The sequence below is a fragment of the Papilio xuthus genome, unplaced genomic scaffold, assembly GCF_000836235.2.
Source record: "Papilio xuthus unplaced genomic scaffold, Pxut_1.1 DF828177.1, whole genome shotgun sequence".
Classification (NCBI taxonomy): Eukaryota; Metazoa; Arthropoda; class Insecta; order Lepidoptera; family Papilionidae; genus Papilio; species Papilio xuthus.
Genome location: NW_013530472.1, coordinates 467,097 through 489,810, shown reverse-complemented (window position 1 = coordinate 489,810; position 22,714 = coordinate 467,097). Strand labels below are relative to the sequence as shown.

The window sequence follows — 22,714 nt, the reverse complement described above, 5'->3', positions numbered from 1 at the left end:
GATATGTTTCCCCAGACTACGTCGCGTAAAGCAGCTAGACTTGTAATAAAGGCGAACGAAAGACATAGGTGCTTGACAGCTTTTATTTAATATATCTGTAACCTAGAACGGCTACCTGAGTCCCCTGCGCACGCCATCTACCATCTTATTGTGGTACTACATTTACTTGTGTTAGACAAATCCGATATTTTGCAAAGATAAAACAGTAATTTACGATAACAAGTAATCTGAACTATTACTAACACTGAAACATATTTCTAAACAACGTAGTCGTGAGGAAACTAGATAAAGTAATTCTATATTGGTAATATTATTTTTAGAATATGTTTTTCTGAAAATTTGAGATAAAACGTAAAAAAGAAGAGGCTTTTATATGTGTTATTTAATCCAATTTAAACCATAAAATAGTTTTTATCTTGATTATGCATTGTCTTAAGTAAAAACAAATATTTTAAAAATTGCTTGCGATAGACATTAAACATATAGTAGGTATACTAAGATCGTGAAAGAAATCATATTCTCTTTTTTTGCAGGTAAGAAATAGCCAGACGAAAGAAGTTGCACGTAATTGTTTCCGACTTTCTTTTTTATGCTAAGTTTCATTCAATGCCATCTCGCAATAGTATCTGATAGAAAAATCATTAAAACCATTTAGATAAGATTGCAAAAACTCATAAGAAAAATGGTGTTCCACTTATGAACTGTGCGACATAAGAAAGTGTCATGTAGACAATTTCATGCTTCTTATTTCTTTCTCTTGTTGAAATCAATTCCCAAAAGAATATGTTGAAAATAAACTGGTATATGAACCCAGTAATCCGTAGTCTTTATGTATGGAATTGGTATTTTTCAAACACTACTACATATAAACGAGACGTACTTAAATAATATTATATCTATATTAAAAATGTACTGCGATTATAATTCAACTGTGCATGTTGTATGAAACAGCGAAGGTAAGGGGAGGGGATCGTGCAGGGAGGGGACATGGAGGCATGTTAGAACAATGAAAGCACTTAGCTACGTGATAGACGTCTAATTGAGAATGCGATATTCTCTGCGTTTCTTTTTTGCGATTTACATATTTTGTGGCGAATGGAAAAATAGCTCCTTTTAAAATACTTCAAGATACCTTTTTATTTGAGCGAACGTTTTTATCACAACAATGTGCACATAAATAGAATTTTAAAAAAAGTATTTTTAATAAGAATCTAATGACAACTAATTCTTAAAAAAAATATTTAGTTTTTTAAACAATAAACCGCACTAAACATTCAAACTAACAAAACATTTTGTTTATTTTATTATTGTTAAAAAATAATATTTAAAATTATAGCTGATACAATGTCAAATTAATAATTTTGTGTTCCAATAATTTCCAATTCCTACAGACAAAGTATTTCCGGTAGATCATAACTATTCATACAATATTTACTTATTTTTGCTTTAATATACCGAAGCCACTACTATGAAATAAACAATATTTCGTTAGTAAAATGATACTCTCTATAATTTGAATGCAGGTGTACAGGTGATCTGGAAATATTCAAATAAATTCGTTTTAAATATTATTCTACGAACAGCATCGCAAATATTATTCGTAACCCAATAAAGCGATGCACTGATAGATGTCAGTTTCACACAAGGGCAGACAGAAAATTGCTGTACTGCTTTAAGATTTTATTGATTTTGGCTTTATAGTAAGCGTGAATTTAAACAATATCAATAAAACCACAAATTCTGTCTACGTGTGAAATTAGCATTAAAACGTTGCGATAAATAATTGACGGTTGGTATTAGTACCTAAGTGATCGACCCTCGACCTCGGTCGGATCCTAGACTACATCCGACAGTTTAAAACGCCCCCTAGTATCCGATACTGTAATGATACTAAAACGTCCTTTGCAATAGGTATCACGCAAATATCATTAGCACGTTGCATCCACTGAATAATTCTAAGAAATATCTGAATGTTATGTCGAAAGCAATATACAGAATAAAACTTTCGACAGATTTGTTGCAATGCGAGACAATAAATTACGTACAAATTATTTATATACTATTTCTATTTAAATTATGATAATTCTGGTAAATTACATTTTTTAATGCAATGGAAAGTAAACAACGATTCTCAATTTTAAAGTTTTAACGCTTAAATAACGTATTTTATATTAATATCAAATACTAGAAAGTTCTTTGCCACAAAAATATACATTCGTAATACTAAAAACATTCTCAGAGTATGTTAAAAGCGTAGGAAGTTAAAGGTACAGATCAAAGCTCGGATGTAAAGTCGCGACACTCGCGGCGCAGTCTGCGCTCCAGCAACTTTAACATCGGCTGGAGACGGTTTTCCAATTTCACTAGCTTCCGCTCCGATGAACTAACACCTAATTTTCGCGTTCACATCGCGTAAGGTCTCTAGAGTCGCCACACATACTGGATCTGATAGTTGTAAAGTTATGTGTATCAGTTCCATATTGCTGTAAAGTTTTATTTCCTATTTACAATATACCTATAACAAACATTGCCGCAAATGCAACCTTTTTATGTATTTAATATACACTCCATGATGTGAAGAACAAAGGATTCTTTGTTATCCACGATGCAGTAAACAAAATAAATTTGAACGCAAAATACATTTGCAGTTTTCACTTTCGTTAGCTCACAAAGTGTACGACTTGATTGTGCGGCAGTAGACGTTTAGCCTAAATTGGCAACCGGCGTGGACCGGCTCTCGGCGGCGCTAGCAGTGACCGTTTGCGCGTGTCCTTCATTTAGCACCTGATTCTGTACCCTTGGTAACTCGAAAACTATCACATATGTTAGTAGTTAGAACTGCTTTGCTGTGCCTTACAACTGTTGACACATTTGTATCGAAATATGTGTCATCTTATAAGATAATCTGTGTAAAAGAGGATCCTTATTATGTTTTTGTACATGTCGTTCGGCAGTTCAATCTCACGGTTTAAAATTTATAAAAACAACACCATACCTAATTTTTTGCGATAAACGAGTATGCAAGTTGATAATGACGTTGCGATTTCTTCTTGTATTCTTGATTGAAATGAATTCTACGAAGTTTGCCCGACCGTGTCTATGGTGGGAAGTTATTCGTATTTCGTATGTTGCAGATAAGTCCGCAGAATTCCTCTCTATTTTCCCGGCTCGCGTTAACCGATAAGAGAAAAATCGTCGACAAAAAGTAGATTTTTTATTCGCTATATTTTTTTAACATTTACATTCTTAAAACAGATAGACAGAGATTACGTATGTATTTTTGCAAACCTCTCGCTCATTCATTGCTAAATCTTTAACTTTTTGAAAAGTAATAGGCTTCAGTCTATTGTAGGAAATATCTTGAAGGCTGCAATCAGGAAGTCATTTTTATACTGTGTGATAAAACGGAGACATTGATAACGTGTATGGAGGCCATGTTTTAGTGAGAGTAAACATTAATTATGATAGTGTTTAAAAAGTTTATAACTAGTTTTATCATTGCAACGATTACATTGCATTTTTTACTCAAAAGAGACAATACCCTCCATAATGTATGTCGATGTAAGCAACGCGGATTTGTTAACAGACGCGATAGTAATTGATCAGAGTTTGTCAATCGTTTCTCATTCAATGTAACGCTTTTAGTTATAAGAAGACGACCATATAATACTCTACATTTATTGTCCTATGCCCAAAAAGAAATAACTTATTAAAATATCTTTCTGTGCAGAATTCAAACTGCCAGTAGTTTGCACTGCACGTTTATCAGTCAGTCAGTTTTTCCTTTTATTAAAATCGATTGTATGACGTCTCAAGATATTTAGCAAGGAAAAGAAGAAAGTGCATTCGAAGTTTAAAAATTTCCAATGCATTTTGAGATGTTAGCAAATCATTTGTCTAGCGAAGGCCGGTCGGATTTGGAATAAGCAGTTAAGATTTAACGAGCCAATGGCAACTGGTTTATAGCGTCTGTATCACCACTGACAGGAAATTAATGCAGCTCTAAACATTATTGCCTTAAGATTTACGTAACGTTTCGTTCAAAAGTTAAATATATAACATTTTCATTCAATTCCAACGATAAAATAAATTTATCTGATTTATTACTAACTTAAGACTATGTGTCAGCTATTTGTTGGGACGTTAGTTTTGATTCTACAGAACTGGATTCCTACATCTCCTTAATGTTCTTTGAATTTGAAAAACTTAACATAGTGTTTCCTCTATGAAAGAAAACTTTACGAGGTTCTTCTATAATAGTATTACGAAGATGGAAGATATGCCTCTGTACATTTCTTTATGTATTTGTCTGCACTTTTCGTATTTTCATCAAAGTTCAAAGTTCCCAGAAAGAAAGGAAAGTTGTTTTCAAAATTAAATATTAACTTGATTTTTATTCTACATATAAACCTTGCTTAGGTTGGATGAGCTACTTTGTACAAGGTAATTATTTTATAGAATCTCCTAGAAAAGCGTGTATTTAAATGTGGGTGGAACGTGAATCACGCCACTCCCCGAAGAACCCTCTCAATATACTTGGCAATCTACAGGATTCTTTTCTTATTCACGGCGGTTTCGGTTATTATTGGTATATTAAAAATTATAATACAAAAGATCACCCACAAGTGAAGTAATAGAGGACACATTTTTATTTTTATTTTTTTTATAAAGGAACTACAATGGGAAAACTTTATTCTCTGTATTTGATATTGGTATTTACAAGCGTAGGGTCCTACTGCCGTAATTGTATTAAAATTTATTGCCGTCCCACTCATTATCTTCGTAAAAACGGCGATAACAATATGTTTTTGTTTCGTTGTTTCTTTAGTGGAAATTCATGGTAAGCCTGCAATGTTTATAGACTCGACGAATCAACAGTTTCAAGGGCGTTACGAAAAATATCTGACATCCGTTCCTATTTAAATCAAATGTTTAAAAAATATAATCATTTACACGTTTTTATGTTCCAAATGAAATGTTCAAAGTTTATTTTTAAATATCAAAGACGATAGTAAAATCTAAAGAATGAATTTATTGAATGGATTTAGGAAAAATTGTTTGTCTACGGTTGTTATTGTGGTAACCCACGTTTGTTGTATTGTCATGAAATCATAGCTATGTCATAAGGTGCATTAAACGTAACATATTAAATTACTTTGTTAATAAAAAGTACCATAAAGAGGTATGACACGTTTTTGCAAATCCTTACCAGTGGAAACCTACACTAACAAATTAATCAGGTTAAAAATGTGTACACCGTTCATACTGATAGATATTGCCCTTACCGTGTTTGTGAATAAAATAGATAAGATATGACAGTGATTGCTATCTTTGCGTTCTTTAGTTACGTTAAGGAAGTATAGAGATTTTTTAACACAATATTATCTTTGACTTTAAGTAAATATTTCGAGACATTAGATTGAAAATTTTGCCCACATATATCAAGGATCGATTGTATTTTATGCAGGATTACCACGTAAGTTTATAAAACAAATAAACATGCTCAGATTTAACTTATTTTTGAGATACGAAAATTAACTATTTCTTGTACTTTAAACGAATGTCAAATAATAGTGGAATTCGTTGTTCGAATTCCATAGTAGTGGTCACATATATGGTATTGTTTGTTATGAGTTGAATATTATTACCCTATCCACCTTCGGCTTCCTTGTCACACAACTTCTGGATCTCGATTGTCCGAAGTCATTCGGTTTGATCCGTCTGTACTGACACAAACGTTGCAGACTAAGAGACTTAGTTTACGATCAGCGCTTCTGATAAACGTTATTAAAGTTGCTATCAACTTTTGATTGGGGTTCGGATCAAACAAGCGGCGCGGTTCGTGTCTTCAGTGACGTCACAAAATGTAAACGTTAACTACATTTTATCGATTACTCTGAACACCTTCAGTTTTTCTTGTCGTTGCAATTTCTAGCGTAATTACATTTTGATTTTTACTTAAAAGTATTATCTTGCTGCGTCTTTTTATGTGAAAATTCATTTATTATTTAAATTTAAAACCAGCTTCACTGGTCAGTTTTTTGATGTTTATCGTCGTATAAATTAATACTTAACTCTTTGGAAAAACATAAGACAATCCATCTTTGTTGAACAGTTTTAGTAGTTCAGGAACGTGGAAAAAGCTTGTCTATTTATTAGTGTGAATCTTAGTTATTATTATATTTTATTTATGAAGTACGTAATGTGCAAATCTGCATAGCTTAGAGTACAATGGCCACTGCAGGCGTCCAGAGAGAAGCCAACAAGGGTAATAATCAGCTCTCTGAATATAACACTAGAGAGCGTGCTGTGGAGCGCCTAATACGATTATGTTCATCTCCCTGTTGTGTCTGTGTTTAGATATTATTAAATTAATTAGGATTTTATGTCTTTCTGGAATATAATTTGGTAACTGACAGAGATAGAAGTTAATTCTAAACATATTCCGAAATGTTAGGAAACATCATAAAATAATTATTTTAATTGTTGAAGAAATTAAATGTTTTTCATAACTATTTGTAAATTGACATAGGAATATATTACACATTAAATTAGTTTTATTGAAATGAACAAAACAAAATTAATGTCTTATAATGATGTAAATTTAATTCAAATGAGTGTTTAATTAAAATTTAATAAATTACAATTTAATTGTAATTTTACAGGATACAATTACGATGGTGTTATGCCCAAGCGAAGAGGGGGACGTTCGCTTGATGGTAAGTGACTTACTTACCTTTCTATGACACTGCGTTGTCATTAAATATATCAAATTACAAAATGTTGGGCAGCATGGCATACTTATATTATTATTATTTTAAACGAAAACCTTCCGCTGTCTTAATTCGTAATAAAGATAAAAAGAAATTTTACATTATATTGTATCCGTATTTGATAACCAATTAATTATATAGATTGCCATTCTTTTCTTTCTCTCTCAACATTTTTGTAATTTGATTACGCGTATAGTTTTTTTTATTATAAATTTGGACTTTTATTAATCTATATGTATTTTTCTATTTATCGCTTAATTTTTTTGGATAACAAATATTTTTTTATGTACTACCGACAATGTGTGAATGAACTTGAGTCGCCGAGACATTAAAAAAAACAACTTTAAGTATGTAGACGTCAAAGAATTATGTAAAGCTGTTAGATAGACCGGATATCGAAGTAGAGATTGACAATAGTTAATAGTTTTCGCGGACTTGGTAAAGAGAACCGGTGTCGGGAGTCGAGTGCGTCGATGTCAACAACTGCAGCTGTAGCGGTGCCCGGACCGTCTGTCGCCGGAGTACTAACTTAATTACCCGAGCAATTCAAACTCGCCTGCGACCCTTCACAATACTTCCACAACTTTAAGGCTCGTCGTACACAAGGTGATGTAAACCGTAGAACCAATATGGCGCGGTCGCGTCGCGAGAATCGCGTTTCTCACTCTCCGTACACATAACGTTGAATCGACGTCACGAATCCTCTCGGTCAGTAAAGATATAACGATTAGATGTCAACTGTATAGATTTGCTTGATCTTGAAAATTGCAGCAACTTTTCTCCTTGACAAACAGGTTGCGAGCGACTGTTTTTGGCGATGACAGATAGATATGTCGGTGAAATCTGACATTGTAATGCATAAATCGCTTAGGGACTAAAATCCCGGGATTCGAAGATATTCGTCGCTTTGTGTACGACGGGCCTAATTCTGTTTGTATTTCGCTAAAGCGACGACAAGCTAAACTTTCGAGCAAGTGCATTTAAATTAACTGGTCCGTAAATTATAACGATATTTTAATTGACACATTAGAAGTGATTGTTAAATCCTAAGTGATTTTAAGGCATCCGTTTATGGTGTCCTAGACACTTATTTAAAATTGTACATATAACTTTCACTGAGTGCAAACATATATAACCACTCAGTTATCATTTTCACCAGTTCATTATTTAAATATGGAAGGAATTTGCAGGCAGTTCAAAGTATTTCTATTGTAATGAAGAATTGAGTACAGAAAAGATGAAGTACAGCGTGAAATGACTACTTAGTGAAGTTCAACCTTGAAATTGAGTAATTATCTAACATATAAAATAGTATATAATGTAATAATTTATTTAATATATAAGTAGTCGGTACTCAGAACTGTAATATATCAACGTGTACCATTGCGTGTCTCCGATACTAAAGAATAATAGACTCACATTCAATTTAAATCATACAACGTTTAGTCGCTGCGTGTACATCCGTTGTGAATGTATACAAGGAAGCAATAAAAGAAAATAAATAAGTTACAATAAATATTTATACAATGTTCTATTATAAAAAATATTATTATTGTCAAATACTGTTGCTCTATCTGATAAAATTGCTATATAGTATTATGAGGATGTATTTTATTAAAGTAACCATGAATTTCAAATAACTTGTATACGAACCAGTGTATGTTTGTCTGCTTGAATTCTAAGAACTGTAGGGATGGTAATATATTTGTAATTCGACGGTTAGGATTCACCGTAAGATGCAGCTTACAGCATAGTACCTATTGTCACTAAATTGTACAAAAGATACATTTAAATAGCAAAAGTTATCTTACAAATAAGTAACTTGAAAACTTTATAATAATTGAGTTTCAACGCCTTGCAGTGTTGTCGAAGTTGAGGTAAGATTTAAGCTCTAATAGTGTGTTTATTCACACTTCCATATTTGATTTACGATATTCCCAAACATTAAAATATAAGTATATTAAAATATGATGTAAAAAATACGAGTTTCTTAACTTAATCTAAGGATAAAATTCTTCGCATATTTATAACAGAATTAACACATCTTTTCTGCTTTATAATATTTCGCAATAGAAAAAGTTATCTGGGGCTTGAATATTTAGGGCGTAAATAATGTAACTTTGGAAGAGTAATCCATTCTCTGTCGTTCGCCATTCAGGCTTCCGAAAAATGTCGAAGTCCGTCACTGATTGGCTAGCTGAGCCGACCTTTCGAAGGATTTATTTCGTGTCACTTTGACGCTTTGTGTTGAAATGCCTCCAAAATCTGACCGTCCAGGCTCGTCTACCGAGTCTCACCGATAAAATCCAATATTCTGAAAACATATTCGCTTTGTTTTTTTTTTTGGTGTGTTTGTTTCGATTACTTTGACAAGTATAAACAGGGAACTGCGAGCACAAAGTGCTTTATGTAAAGGTTTCGCCTGTGTAAATAACAAAAATGCAAGAAACATTTTTATGATGAATTAAATGTTACGAAGCTTTCGTTTGATAAAGTGTTTACTAAAGTTAAATGAGTTTTTATTACAAGATACTTTTATAAAATGTTAATAGTAGGAATTCACTTTGCTCTAGCTTCACTAGTCATTTCTTATTTTGAAACTTTAGTTAATACAATATTTGAGTATTGGATAATATGCTTCTGTTAGTCCTGTTTACACAATATCTCCGTGATAGCTCATTCTTTGATATCATTTTATCTTATCCTGTAAACATTTATTATCTGTAAGAACTTTTCCTCTTATAAAATTAATTGGTAAACTTTAATCTCTGTTATTAATTCTAGGCAACGTTTTATTTCACAAAGCAATTCAAACTCGACATCGCACGAGGCAGATATTAAAAGAGTTCTCGAACTTACTTTTGTATGTCAAAAGTCGAAAGCTACGTGATAACATTTATACACAAATCTTCTTCTTTTTATATTATATAAAGAAATAACGCAATACATTTGTTAATCTATATAAAGTGAAAATTTGTATAACTATGAATAAAGGGAGACAAAAAATCAAATCTATATTGCAAAAGTATGTGAAAGTGTCGGTAACAAGGTCCCTGAAATTCACAATGAGATTAGCGACACCCTAAAGAACCGCTACCATTTTACCTGTAGGTGTACGTAATACAAGTAACGCGTACTTATGTAGAAACCTACCACTTTATAAGGTAATTTTATTATCGTCCGTGTCTAAATCGATGTGACACGTAGACCAAGAGATTTTTGGTATTCTAGATTGATCGGGTGGACGAAAACTAAAATCTCTTTTAAAAGTTAAAACATTTTATACTTTCGTACCCATCATCATCATCATCAGCTCACTATACGTACGTCCCGACCGAGGGGCTCGGAGCCTACCCTAAGTTAAGCGTGATGAAATAACTAATAGTTAACGAGCTAACAAAAGTGTTTAAAAGAAACAGTTGCCATGGACCTCGTCATGTCAACTATTAATAATTGTCTGTAGTAACTTTCGTACCCATACCATGTGACAAATAGTTGTGTTATTTCATAATATATTTACTTGTCTATCCACATTAGTCACACAATGTAGTCGACTGATACAATATTTTACGCTGAAAGTTTTTGGCTTGACATATGACGTCTACTTTCTGCCCCTCACTGTAGCCATCGTCTCATGCAGCTCCTATACATTAAGTTATATTGACTGAAATGAATATATGTAAGTTATTTAACTTCCTTGCCAAGGATCGAAGTTCACTTACCTACAATTTTTATTTTAAAAATCATTCTATGTATATTTAAATAAAGGATAGCTTTTTGGAAGTGTTTTAGGTTATCAAGTTATTGGATGATGCAAAAATGTTTGTTACAACCAGAATGTATTCACTAAACAATACTTTTCGGAATTAGTCATAGTAGTAGTTATCATTGAGTTATATACAAAAATAACTAATAGTTAACGAGCTAACAAAAGTGTTTAAAAGAAACAGTCGCCATGGACCTGGTCATGTCATCTATTAATAATTGTCTGTAGCGGTCGAGTGACAAGTTGTCAGTGCACGCTTTGAGCGAGCTCATGCTATGGCCGGCGACATTCACCTAAACGGTGACCAAACGGTCAGCTGGTTTATGGAAAATGTTTGAAAACAATACAATAGATTAATATAAAGATATATATGATCATTTATTAAGCAATTAATTAAGATGTGTTTATGTTTATTAATTTATATAAAGAATTTATGATTAAAGATATTTTAACGTTTAGTGACCTTTTACTTTTAGCCAATTAATATTAATTTAAAGACATTTTATTGCTCGTATTTAAACACACAATTAGTCAACTACAATTACTCTTAAATAGGAATAATATGTGAAGCCTTTTAAAATAAATGATGTCTAAAGACAATCCTTAGAAAATTTGGACCGAATATGGTGTGCCTACTTCTGTCAGAATTGGTTTTGGCATAGTTGCCATGTGGAAGACATCGTATCTGACGCCACTATTTTTAGTAACGGCACAATATATTTTAAGGTTGTCAATGATTTACTGCTAGTGATCTTGGATTTTAGTTTGCATTCACATATTTTTCATTTCTATGGGGAACGAGAATACGTCGTAAAGTAAATAATTCAGCTCGACTTTTAACAATTTGGGCAATTACTTTTACACTATATTTATATTGAAAATGAAAGCCCAAATTTATGTAAATTAGTGAAGTAAGTACGTCATGTAGTTTTTTTTGCTTTCAAAATTTTTTAAATATTTAACTCTCATAAATATGCAAATCTATATTCTAATAAAAATGCTAAGGTAACTTTTGTTTTTTTTTACTTTTTTCTACTTTATTTAATTTATGAATTCATTGCAAAAAAAAATAACACAGATTAATTTTAATTTTCTTATAACGATACGGTACTTATAGTCAATACCTTCAATAAATCAATATATAAAGTAAGATGAAGACGTTTAACATTGTTGAGAGCTTACTCTTTAGATTTTTACAAAATAATTGCCCTCTTGAGACTTCGAACAACAAATCTCTTATGAGGCTTAGAAAAATATTTCATTTCTAATTCCCTTTCTTTTATAAACCAATTGAAAGCGTTGTTATTTTATACATTTAGTAATATGTATGTACACGCGTGTATGTATAATTCATAAGGAAGAATTATACCGTACATCGCGGCATGGCATCGCATTCGCATCGACCGCAGTCCTACACGCGAACTTTACACAAACTTTGGCAACCGTTATCTTTTCTATATTGATCGAGTCAACTTAGATATTTAGAAAAAAAACAGCAACGTTCTTAATTATTTTAATGATGTAATCAACTGTTTTGTTTACCTTAGTTTAAGTAAACAAAACAGTTGAGAAAAACATTAGCGAACATTCATTAAATACAGAAAAAAATGTTGATGAGTACAAAGGTAAAAGAAAGCAGAAGTAAATAAGGATGGATTCTATAAAATATGATATACTAGAGAGAGGTGTATGGAAAAGTAGTACAGATTGTGCCGACCCTCAAAGAGGTAAACGACAGAGAGATGATAAATAGAAAAAAATCGTTGTCATGGTAACTCTTAGCGCCATATTACCGAAAAGAAAAAATCCTGTAGTTAAATTAAATGTTCACATTGTATAAGTAGATTCGGACACTGACGTCATGAGCATATGGTTAGAGATAAAGACGTATAGAACCAAGTTCGTGTAGTAAAGTTAGTAACAGAAAATAAAGAGACTATGTTTGCGCCGGTAGCGTTCGATAAAGTAACTTGTCCCAGTTTGTAGGTTTGCTAAATGTTGGTAAAGTGCCAGTTTTGCTCAATGGCCGGTGTTTTATTAAAGTCAGGACTATTCACAACAAATGTTTGACGACGGACGCTCTATAGCTCTATACAGTGAATTGCAGGTCAACATAAATAATATACATGCTGCAGAACCCAGCTTGTTTAATATTAAAACATGTTTTCATAAAAAATAATCAGATTTCGTCGTGTCTATAGAATAATATTTTAATTTTGTCAAATATTTAGATTTTTGTTGTGGTTGATATGAATTCATTTCATATTAGTCGTCAATATTTCTGAAAGGCCCTACACTCGTGTTGTGTTTCTGACATATACCTACGTTTTTTTTAATTGAATAGCAATTATAATGACAAAAGGTTGATCGGATAAAGTATATAAAAAGAAATGTTACATTCAAGCCACCTGCTTAAATCGCTAAATCAGGATAAGGAATTAAAACAACGTAGTATTTGTGGTTAGTTTTGCTTGGTTTTAGATTAGAAAAAGTTCAATTCTGCAAAAGCACGGATAGGCATAAAACTGTCGTATGCGATGTTAAGGAAAGAAATGTTACGTGTGTGCGTCACGCAGTTTGGTATTGAGGCGCTGCGCTGTCTGCGAAGTCTACGGCGATAAACCCACTCCAGACGGGGGCGAGGGCAGCCGGGGGAAACGCGATGAGAAAGGGGGAGGTCACACTACGATGTGCTAACAAAATCAATCGAAACTCTCGTAAAAAATAATGTTTCCTGTCACAAATGCCTTTATGTTATTCAACTATTTCTTCGTCTATACCTCAGTACACGTTTTGACGTGAAAACTACATAGAAAAGGGGCATTCTTTTGTAGCGAATCTATAACAAAGTCGGGATAAGCGAACGCATTTTTGTCGATGTCGAGACTAAAACGCAGCACGGTCGGTCCCGCCGGCGCGATATTTGGACGGCGCAACATTTGTAGGTCATGCCGAGGTCTTTGGAGAGCGCTCCTTCACATTCCGCCCCCTGAACGTACATCCCCTCCGTCTTTTAAACGTTGACCCGACTCGAAGTAAGTCGCTCTTTTAGCTCGACATCGTTCCTTCTGTCGTGTAATTACGACTTTGAGTTCTTCAAGCCTCTTTTGTTGGTCATTTTTACTCAAGAAATCAAAGGTTTATTTTATTCCGCGTATCATACACATCGCTTTCAAGAGGACACGCTTCGGCGACCAGCCTTTTATCGCTGGGTGTCAGCGTGGGCCACATCCGGGCGAATTGCCCACTTAATTATATTACATCAGAGTTTTGCTACCGTCGGCTGCGATCCCGATATTGAAGCATTATATCGGCACTGAACATGGTTGACTCTCGCAATATTCGACTCTTTTGCGATGCGGTAAAGTTCAGGGGTTGGTTTCGGGATGATCCGCGTTTCATATTATGCTAATTCAGGGCCTGATCTAAATATCGTCGGTGAGTCGCAGGGGGTGATAGGGGGAAGGTTGTAACAGTCCGCTCGGCGCTGGTCGCGCACTCTAGCGGCACAACGGGTGGCGTAATTAGCTATGTCCAATTTGTTTTTATGGTTATATACATTAGCTGTACGTATCACACGTGTATTTTTGTTCATATTGCTCTTGATAGGTTTACAATTATTTTAGTTTATGCGCACATAATTAAATGTCCGTTACTCGGAATAGAATGTTAATATAAATTTAATTTTATAATTTGTAAAATATTATATTGAAATCAAAGCGACTATTATCCGAAATTCTGAAAGGCTTAAATTTAGTAAAGAATAAACTCTGAATAATTACACGTAATGTTCGTATAATATTTATATTCATTGATATATTTTTAACTTTGCAGGTAAGCGTCGTGCATCTCTTTAAATTAATTAGTCGTTTTGATTTATCGGTAAGTCACATCAAGAACTTTGAGGCTCAATAAATTGTAATACGTCGAATTTAAAGTTGTCAAAATTGGGTACCTCAACCGCTGAGCCAATAGTAACAAATATATTATATTTAATATGATTGCAACAATAAGGTGCAATAGTAGAGTAATATTACCAGGACATGTCCACACGATTACCAAGTTCATTCTAATTGAATTAGAGGAGTGTCAGTCGCAAAGTCTGTCAACTTGTAAGCAAATCCTTTTCGTTGCGCTACTTATCTAATTGGAAGTAGCACATTTAAAATAACATATATAATATATATATTTATATGAGTTACAGATTTACTTATAAAATCTCTATATATTAGAAATATTTTATATTTTACTAGCGGAGCCGACAGACGTTGTCCTGTCTATACGTCTTTAATTTGAATAAATTAATATGAAGTTAATATTTGATGAAAATTGTGAATCTAAACCATTCCCAGATCCCCTTGAACACACACAAAAAATTTCATCAAAATCGGTCCAGTCGTTAGAGAAGTTCAGTGACATACACACGCACAGAAGAATTATATATATAAAGATTACGGGGGTTTTTTAAACAGAATTAAACAAATAATCTGTGTTTGTATAGGTGTACCGACATCAACGCTTGTTTTCACACTTTATGTTAATAAGAGATGAAAACGTTCTAACTCTCCGTTTCTGAGACCAACATCTCTGGATAAAACATAACGTCGTTCCTCTTTGATCTTTGACAAAACTAAGATAACAATATGTTCTAAACGTGGATTAATGTCTCAGGAAACTTACGATTACGATTAAGAAATAGTTGCCATAGATAAGGTTAGGAAAGAACTTTAATTTCTCCTCGTCAAATATAGTTTGTCCGTCATTGAGAAGTACTTCCTTATCATAACTGCGTATAAAATATAATTTCCTAACATACGAATCACATGTTACGGCGCCGATCTTTATTGACCCCAGTAATGATGGAGTCAATTTTGGATGCTGACACGCGCTCGGTCAATTACGCCGAATTGAAAATCGAACATTATAATAACGTTGCTACCGGATAGCTTGATACAGATTTGGCAATGAAATAATTGCCCTCGCCTTCACTGAAACCTAATTGAAACAATAACCAACCTTCGCGTACCCCGAATAACGTTGCTAAAATATTTCATACCAGTATAAACCTTCATATAACAATTTTAGCCGTAGTCTCTATAATTTCTTCTCTAACTATTTTATAACATTTTTGTATATTTTGATCCTTAAGTTAAATTTTGTTTTGTAATAAATGTATAAAACATCTTTTCGACCCTCAAATAAATATCATAAATGTTAGTAGTTTCTGTTTCAGTAAAAAAATAAAATTTATGAAACTAAGAATTTTCTTTGCGTCAAAGCTAAAAGATTGTGTATGTGGGTACTGCGACCTTGGATATCACGCACCGTTATGCGTATTTTAACTGTCGACCGTCGTGTCGAGGTCCGTAGAAAAAACTACAACTACACAACAAGGTTATATCGTATGTTTGTTTCTCGTGCATTGCTCGTTCTATACTCGAGTTTACACATCTATTTATTTACTGTCAGCCCTTTTGTCAAAACTACTAATTGATACGACAAATAAATATTTATTTCATTTCTTGTTTGCTCTTTTATAACCGATTTCGTGTTAATCTCCTCATAATTAAAGTAGGGTTGGCATTATACTAATTTTTCAAATATAGATTGCTCCATATTAAGTTGTTTGGCTAAATAATTTTTAAATCTATCCAGCAATTTTGTTTATTCGTTACATAAATTAGTACAGATAATGGTATCTTTCTATGCATTTTTTCAAAATGTACGACAAAAATTTTACCTAGAGGTAAAATGCATAAACTCAGGTCCTTTAAGCTTCAAACTTCGAGGATGGCGTTTTAATCGTGTAAAACAAAACACTAAAGAGGATTAAAGTAGCGCCGCACCCGAGAGGGCGATTTGTATCGAATTCTGTTTAATTTCCGGGCGCTTGTGCAAACTCACGTTGGCCTCAAAGTCGCGGCGGTGCGATGGAGGGACGTTGGAGGGGCGGAGCGGGGCGGGGCGGGGCGGGGGGATGCATTCCACTATGTACACCCAACGGATATCATTCAACCCACACAAATATTAACAAAATTATTTTACAACTGAAAATCAAAACGCAATTCATTACTACGCTAAAATAGCTCGAAATGTTTGTTGTTAAATCCTCATTTAGATTTCATTAGCAACTTGTAGATATTGTTAGAATTAAACGATAATCACATCACCTGGCCTTTGATTATGCTATTTTAATTGCGTCATAATTGTCTCATTAAGGTGTCGTAATGGTACGCTGATAAATTATTATGACACTAGTGATTGGTAAAATGCCAAATCAACAATTAAGGAACCAAAAATGTAAGAATTGTGACACAACTTGTTTAATGTTAGGTTTGCAGAATTAACTGTTACTGTTTTTAATTATACTGAAATTTAAATTTGCTCTATATTAAACCCAACTGATTATGTGTCTGTAGAAAAAATCAAAATTATTGCGTCTGATAAGAAGTTTAATTTAGAAAATAAAAAAAGATATAGTGTTATTTTATTTACCATGTGACAACCCTACGCAGTATCGTTCACACGGAAGCGAGTCGTTTCTTCCGCAAGGGCGCACCTCAGGATGCAAATCTTTAGTGTTAATTAAACAATAATTCTCGTTCTAATAGAAGCTATTGCTTTGCGACAGTTCATATTACGTTCAGATGTATGACGTCATCACAACACTTTAATACACTTTTGAGATCAAGCGTAGTTTTGATGTTGGTACTCCATCAAGGTAACGCGCAAAATATTTCTGTAACTATTGGCCAGTTTTATTTTTAATATTTAATACAAAATATATCACTTAAAAGTTTATCAAATATATCGATAATGAGACACAAAGCATGAATTATCATTAAACTCAGACAAATATTATATTTTTTTAAAATCTTACTCCATTTTAGACCTGGTTTTGATAAATCCGAGCTAAAATCGAGGGAGAGTGCTAAAAGGATTTTATATTAGTAAAAGTCACAAGTAACCTTTCACAAGTTCACAATACAATTATGCGTCCCTTATAACAAGAGCATAGTGCAGTGAATTCTCCGACCATAGACGATGAAAAATGTCAGTAATAAAATATCAGCTTGAACACGACGAAGGATAAAATATTCGCTACATCCTTGTAATATAATTATTCTGTTCAGTCAGTTCATTATAACTTTATTAGCTTTAGTATTATTGCTTTTGCTGATAAAATAATACAAACTTTTATTTTTTAATTTTCTTTATCTTTGATGGAAAAATGCTTACCAATAAAATACATTTCTCAATTAAAACTTAAGTTTAACTTAAGTTGGTACATTTCATTTAATAACAGTAAAAGAAATTGAAAACTATTATAGTTTAGATAATTAAAAATCTATCTTAGCGTTTACTCAGTGATCGTATGGCGCGTCGTCCTGCGTGCGTTAATGTTTGAAATATTTCAGTAGATCCTTTCTAACCATACTTAGTTATTAAATAGGTTTATTAATTACTATTTGATGATGATCATCAACCTGCCCTTATCCCTCTCGAGGGTCGGCACAGTATGTACTACTCCTCCATACATCTCTATCAGTCGTCATATCCGAGTCTACCCCCTTCTTACGCATATCCTCTTTCACACAGTTATTCCATACTTTTTTTGGTCTTCCCCTTCCCCATCCACATTTATTACTATTTGATGTTAATTTATTAAAACATTAAAGTAGCTCCCGACTAACCCGACTTTATACAAATTAATATATTGAAAGAAATATTTTGTAAAAAATATATATACTACAAAAACAGTGGACTTCCACATAAATAAAATGTTTTCGTTACTCATATGTATGTACTCATTCGACCGGGAAACACGATCCTTTTGGAAAGCTGGTATAAATTAGACAGGTTTTTATTTATATTGATTTTTGCAAAATCGGCAAAGACTACCATCAATTTAATTTTTAACTCCAGTAGCTTGAAAGGATCGATTTATTTTGAGGCATGAGAAATCATAGAGAAAAGGTAAAATACTTAAAAGAATGTACATATAACGCGAAAAACTTTAGACGAACTTAAAAGGCATTAGACGAGTAAGAAAAATTTTACTTTAGGTTTTTTATAATTCGTAAACTTCTCGGGACTGTGTTACAAATGGTATGGATTATTTAATTTAAATAGCACAGAATTTATTGATAAAGTAGAACAATAGTTATGTAATATTCAGAGGAAAATGAAGTGAAAATGTCTGAGATTTGTTCATCCGTATATTGCATTATTCGTTGTCGGATCATTCCGTTTTCCCTGTGCTACGGTAGGAATGCGAAGTACGCAGGGCGCGAGCGTCAGTAATGCAATGAACTTTGCCGTTTCACGTATTGTCCGAATGGCGATATTGTCTGCGATGTGATTGTGTAGACTTCATTTAAAGCAGCTAGAGTGGAAATGCATGCGCCGGGACTTGTTTAAATGAATAATCAATCGTTGTTTTTATAATATAACATAATTAGTAGTCTATGTTCCAGACTATGTTCTATACGTGTGGAAAATATCGTGGAGGTTCGTTTAGCCGTTCAAACATTCGCATTTATAATATTAGTAGGATTTGGGTATTAGCGAAGCGAAAAAAAATGAAATAACCTAAACCAACTAACTACTTCCAATTTTAATGATAGAAACAATAGTAAAATTATGTTTAATCTCGGTTACTAAAATCATCTTTCTATTTTCGATGTTGGTGTACCGCATTATTTTATATTGCATGTTTATAAAGGGATACAATACGCTATATCACAGCGGCCGAGCTGCGGTCAATAAATGTATCGAGGTGTCATTATCCCAACAATTAATCTCACATCATTTGTGCAACCAGCCATGCTGACAAATGATCTTCGACCATATTAATTGGAGATATAACATTATATTGCTTGTGTCAATAGAGTGATATTAATTTTGCCAATTTTCAAATTATCTTAATGTTAATTATAAAAACTACCTTTAACTCGCGACTCCGTCCGCGCGGCATTGAAAAATAATATTAAGTAGCCTATGTGTTCTTCCAGACTATGTTTTATATGTGCCAAATTTAATCGAGATCAGTTAAACCGTCTTGGTGATACGTAGTAACAACCATCCGTCCATCCAAACTTACACATTTATAATATTAGTAAGATGTAAGACGATTATACCATTGTTTAAAATTCAATAGCAAAACGAGTAAATTCTTATTTCTATATTATGGATATTGATCAAACATCACCTATTCTACAAATATTATTTGCCGCGATCGTGAAATTTAATATAGATAAAAAACACTAATTTACTGAACAAATCGTGACCTAAATATTGATAATAATGCTACGTCAGATACTTAGTTAATAAATAAACGTCAGTTGTCGTAAAATAGCGATAAAAATCAGCACTCAGTATTCAACGATCACGGGACTCGTCGGTAGCGTATATTTATAAAGGTAAAAATGTACCATCGCCACTCGCCACTCGCCAGTCGGCACTTGCCGCGCTGTCTTAGCCGTGCTCACTTCCGTCGCTAGATTCCGTCGCACGTGATCGATAGAATTAGAACCGTAAATTCTAAGTCGACTTGGTTATTCAAAATCGTCGAGCAGATTCAAATCTTTTAAATAATAGTCACATGTTTAAGTATCATATTCGGACATCATACGAAAAAAATAACATAACAAGACTAGTCGCTGTTTTAGTTTTTATGGATGCGACCGTCTGATAGTGTTCTAAAAATTATTTTCACTTTAAAAAGAACAAGTAATATGAGCACTAGAAAATATAGCAATAGTTAAAGATATTTTACTTTATTTTGCTATTGTAATCATATTTTAATTAGCACTTCTGTATCTTATATTAAGTGTTTTTATGGCTACATAATACGTATACTTGGTAATATTGGAGTAGCAACAGTATGAGAATATATCTGCGAATCACGTGAAAGTGGCAATGCTGAAATGTTTTCTTTGGAACTCGTTATGATTTCAACTGAAATAAATCGTCCGTATCTATTTCGTGAAACTGTTGAGTGAACCTTTGTAACTTGAACGAACTGGTTTCGCCGAAATAGCGAATTGGTCGTTGCTTTCCTTATAAGGAAGGGAATGAGAGCTAAAATTGAGCTCCGGGACGCCCACTTATCGAACGTAACGCGGAATTACTTCCACTTTGCACTGGGCGAGGCCTATTCCTCCGACCTTATGTTGTTGTCGGTGACGTATTCTTCTGAATGTTATAGGTATAGTCAGGTTTTCTTATTTTGTATTTAAAATTTTGCATTCCTTATTCTTTCAATCTTGCTAAATTTATATTCTTGTTTTTTTTTAAATCAAATAATGACATAGCGTGTTCGTAGAAAACGTCAGACGGGGAATTACTTATAGTTCATTCCACATGTTTAGTTGCAACGTAAATACACCGTGAATGATAAAGTTTTGTAGATACCGTTGCGCGCGTGTTTTGACGCATTGGCAACGATAAATCGGTCAGTGGAAGAACGTTTTCAGCGTAACCCCAACTTCCGACGACTAAATGTAAGCAAGCTGTGTTTTATCAAACTATCTATTTAAATAGTAATTATATTTACCTAAATTCATATACTCGTACACTTCTCTTGTTTATTTCCTTTATGCCTTAGTAGCGGTCGCTCGCGACTCCGTCCGCGCGCAATTAAAAATAAAAAGTAATTATTAGCAAAATTCGAAGAGATACATTCAGCCGTTCTGGAGATACATTCAGCCGTTCTGGAGATACATTCAGCCGTTCTGGAGATACATTCAAACAAACAACCATCCAAACATTCGCAATTTATAGTATTAGTAATGTAATTGATGTTAATTTTACTTTATACAAAGCGCATCCATTAATCTCCGCGATATAAGGAACTCATAAGACCCATCGACGATATTTAATAAAGTTATATCAAATCATTAATTCGGTCCCAAATCCCTCAGTTTATTTCATAAAGACGTAGTTCGAGGGCTTTTCTTTTCTTCCAATAATCCGCGATCATTTAACGAGGTGGTTAGTCTTTTTTAGTCGTACTTCAAAGTTTAGTTATTTCTGTTAACCATGAATGTAACCTAATCAGAATGTAGGTTATTTATTAATTTGTATTCAAGAATAATTATCTAGAATAATGGATGATTAATTAAACGTTAATCAGTCTCTCAAATTCAATAAATTTCGTTCCCAGAGCTCACTGGTATACGGGCCACGTGATTGATTTTCAAACTACCCTGTTAAATTCCAAATTAATTTCGTCGTAATCTAATAAGTTCGCTAACAACAACAGAGATTAATTTTGGGAAATCGCTAGTTGTGGGATTTTCCTAGTAGCTTCTTCCTATATAAAATATCGCAGATAGATGTCGTTACATGTGGTTACGGTTACAGTTATTTAGAAAAAAACATCGCTATTGGACCAGATAAATACAGTCCCGCCTAACTTGTCCACTTGTATACAATTACATTCGATTTTAAGAAAATGTAGTACGATTATCTGTAATAAATTCTCCGTAAAGTTCATTTACTTTGACTACGGGATACATTGTTTAATTCCTGGTATATTCTGTTTTATAACTTTGAATTGAATGAGAAGCTTTGTGAAATATTGGAAGCTGTTATTGTATATTTTGAAAACAAAAAATATGTCACTTTGCAATCACTGAATTCAATTCCCCAATTTAAATAAAATGTAATGTTAATACTCAATTACTCTACTCCTCATTTTGAAAGGGAAATTACAATATAAATAAAAAATTAATTTCACGAATACACTGTGTTGTTTTTTCGCTTGCGAATTTTTTTTTCTAATTTTAGCGTCTTAATTTGTATTATCGAATTATATCGAAATATCCGCTCCTTAAGAAGGATTTACTTTGCTTCCAATAAACTTAATTGGACTTAATTATACTTTAATTGTTGTATAAGAACAAAAATGATCTGAGATTAAAACAAAATTGAGTAGTAGATATAACAAAGGCAAGTAATTATTTACTTACGCCGGTTTTATAACACTGTTATATTATGAGGAATATTCTGCCACTTTAGTCGACATGGCACATCAATCTAAATTATAGAAAACAAAACATATTATTTACCAAGGAACAACAGATTAATTAAGTAACTACTCATACATTTGTTGTTACTGTATAGTTAAATTTTTGAATAAGTATGAAGATGCTTTGTCAACGCTCGTATA

At 33.0% G+C, this 22,714-nt stretch overlaps 1 protein-coding gene across 9 annotated transcripts in view; it reads left to right on the top strand.

Annotated features, from left to right (window-relative positions):
• Pdp1 (PAR bZIP family member Pdp1) overlaps window positions 1-22,714 on the top strand; it is a 114,984-nt gene that overhangs the window by 28,735 nt on the left and 63,535 nt on the right. For 7 of the 9 annotated variants that reach the window (XM_013306702.1, XM_013306698.1, XM_013306700.1 and 4 more), the window contains exon 2: window positions 6,666-6,719. The exons of the other annotated variants lie outside the window; for them this stretch is intronic. In XM_013306702.1, the coding sequence (XP_013162156.1) occupies window positions 6,666-6,719 (54 nt within the window). The remainder of the gene's footprint in view (window positions 1-6,665; window positions 6,720-22,714) is intronic. 9 annotated transcript variants of the gene reach the window in all.